This window comes from Plectropomus leopardus, unplaced genomic scaffold (genome assembly GCF_008729295.1).
Source record: "Plectropomus leopardus isolate mb unplaced genomic scaffold, YSFRI_Pleo_2.0 unplaced_scaffold91700, whole genome shotgun sequence".
Classification (NCBI taxonomy): Eukaryota; Metazoa; Chordata; class Actinopteri; order Perciformes; family Serranidae; genus Plectropomus; species Plectropomus leopardus.
In genome coordinates, this window is record NW_024701118.1 from 1 (window position 1) to 937 (window position 937).

Genomic DNA, 937 nt, shown 5'->3' on the forward strand with positions numbered 1-937 from the left:
GCAGGACACACAGGACAAAGCTTGGGGTTCTAGCTGCAGGTTACCTAGGTCCAGAACGTCTCGGAGGTTCCTCATGGCGTTGGTCATCTCTCCCAGCCGCATGTACACCTCGTTCATACGGGGGAACACCCCGCTGAGGGAGGTGACGTCAAACAGCTTCTGGAAGTGAGACACCATTGAGCCCAGAGTGAACCGAGTGGGACTCCTGAGAACCTGAGGGGACAGCAAGGACAGAACTTTGAAATCAGGACAGCAGGATATTGCTTTGCCTAGAGGACACTAGTTGTAGTATGAAAAATTGTGCTGTGTCGTACTTTCTCATCCTCAGCTGCGGTGTTTTCCAGCATGGTGTCCACCAGCAGCATCATGTCCTCCACCTTCACTGCTTCTGCAGCATCACGTCCACCGTCAGCCGGCTGCCACGGCATCAGTCTGCCAGTCAGTTTATTTAAAGCCCTCTGCAGATCCTACACAGTCAATGTTTTAAAATCCAAGAAACATCATTGAAATCCTTGAAATGTCCTGAAATCCTTGAAGTGGTTCACACTGCAAATGGTTTTTGTACTTTCAGGTGCCAGAAAAAAAGCATCAAACAAGGTGCCAGTGAAGGATTGTCTAGAGCCCTCAACAGAGGTCCTAGCTAAGCCCTTTAAATCCTAGAAATGGCCAAAAATTTAGGAAATTTCCTAAATTCTTAGAAATGTCCTAATATCTTAGGATAACGTCCCAAAATCCTAGAAATGTCTTAAATTTTCAAGAAATTGCCTTAAAATCCTAGAAATGTCCTAAATTCCAAGAAATGTCCTGAAGTCTTAGAGATGTGCCGAATTTCTAGAAATGTCCTAGATTCCAAGACATGTCCTACATTCTAAGAAATGTCCTGGGGTCCTAGAAATGTCCTAAAATCCTAGAAACAACCTAAATTCCTAGAACTATA

At 44.7% G+C, this 937-nt stretch overlaps 1 protein-coding gene across 1 annotated transcript; it reads right to left on the bottom strand.

The window, feature by feature from the left end:
- Positions 1 to 44: 44 nt before the first annotated feature.
- LOC121940647 (centrosomal protein of 70 kDa-like) lies at positions 45 to 453 on the bottom strand (the record flags this gene model as incomplete). Its single annotated transcript, XM_042483365.1, has 2 exons — positions 315 to 453; positions 45 to 213 (listed from the first exon to the last, which is right to left on the bottom strand). Coding segments are annotated over exons 1-2 (283 nt in total), but the record flags the coding sequence as incomplete, so codon positions are not given.
- Between the last annotated feature and the right edge of the window lie 484 nt (positions 454 to 937).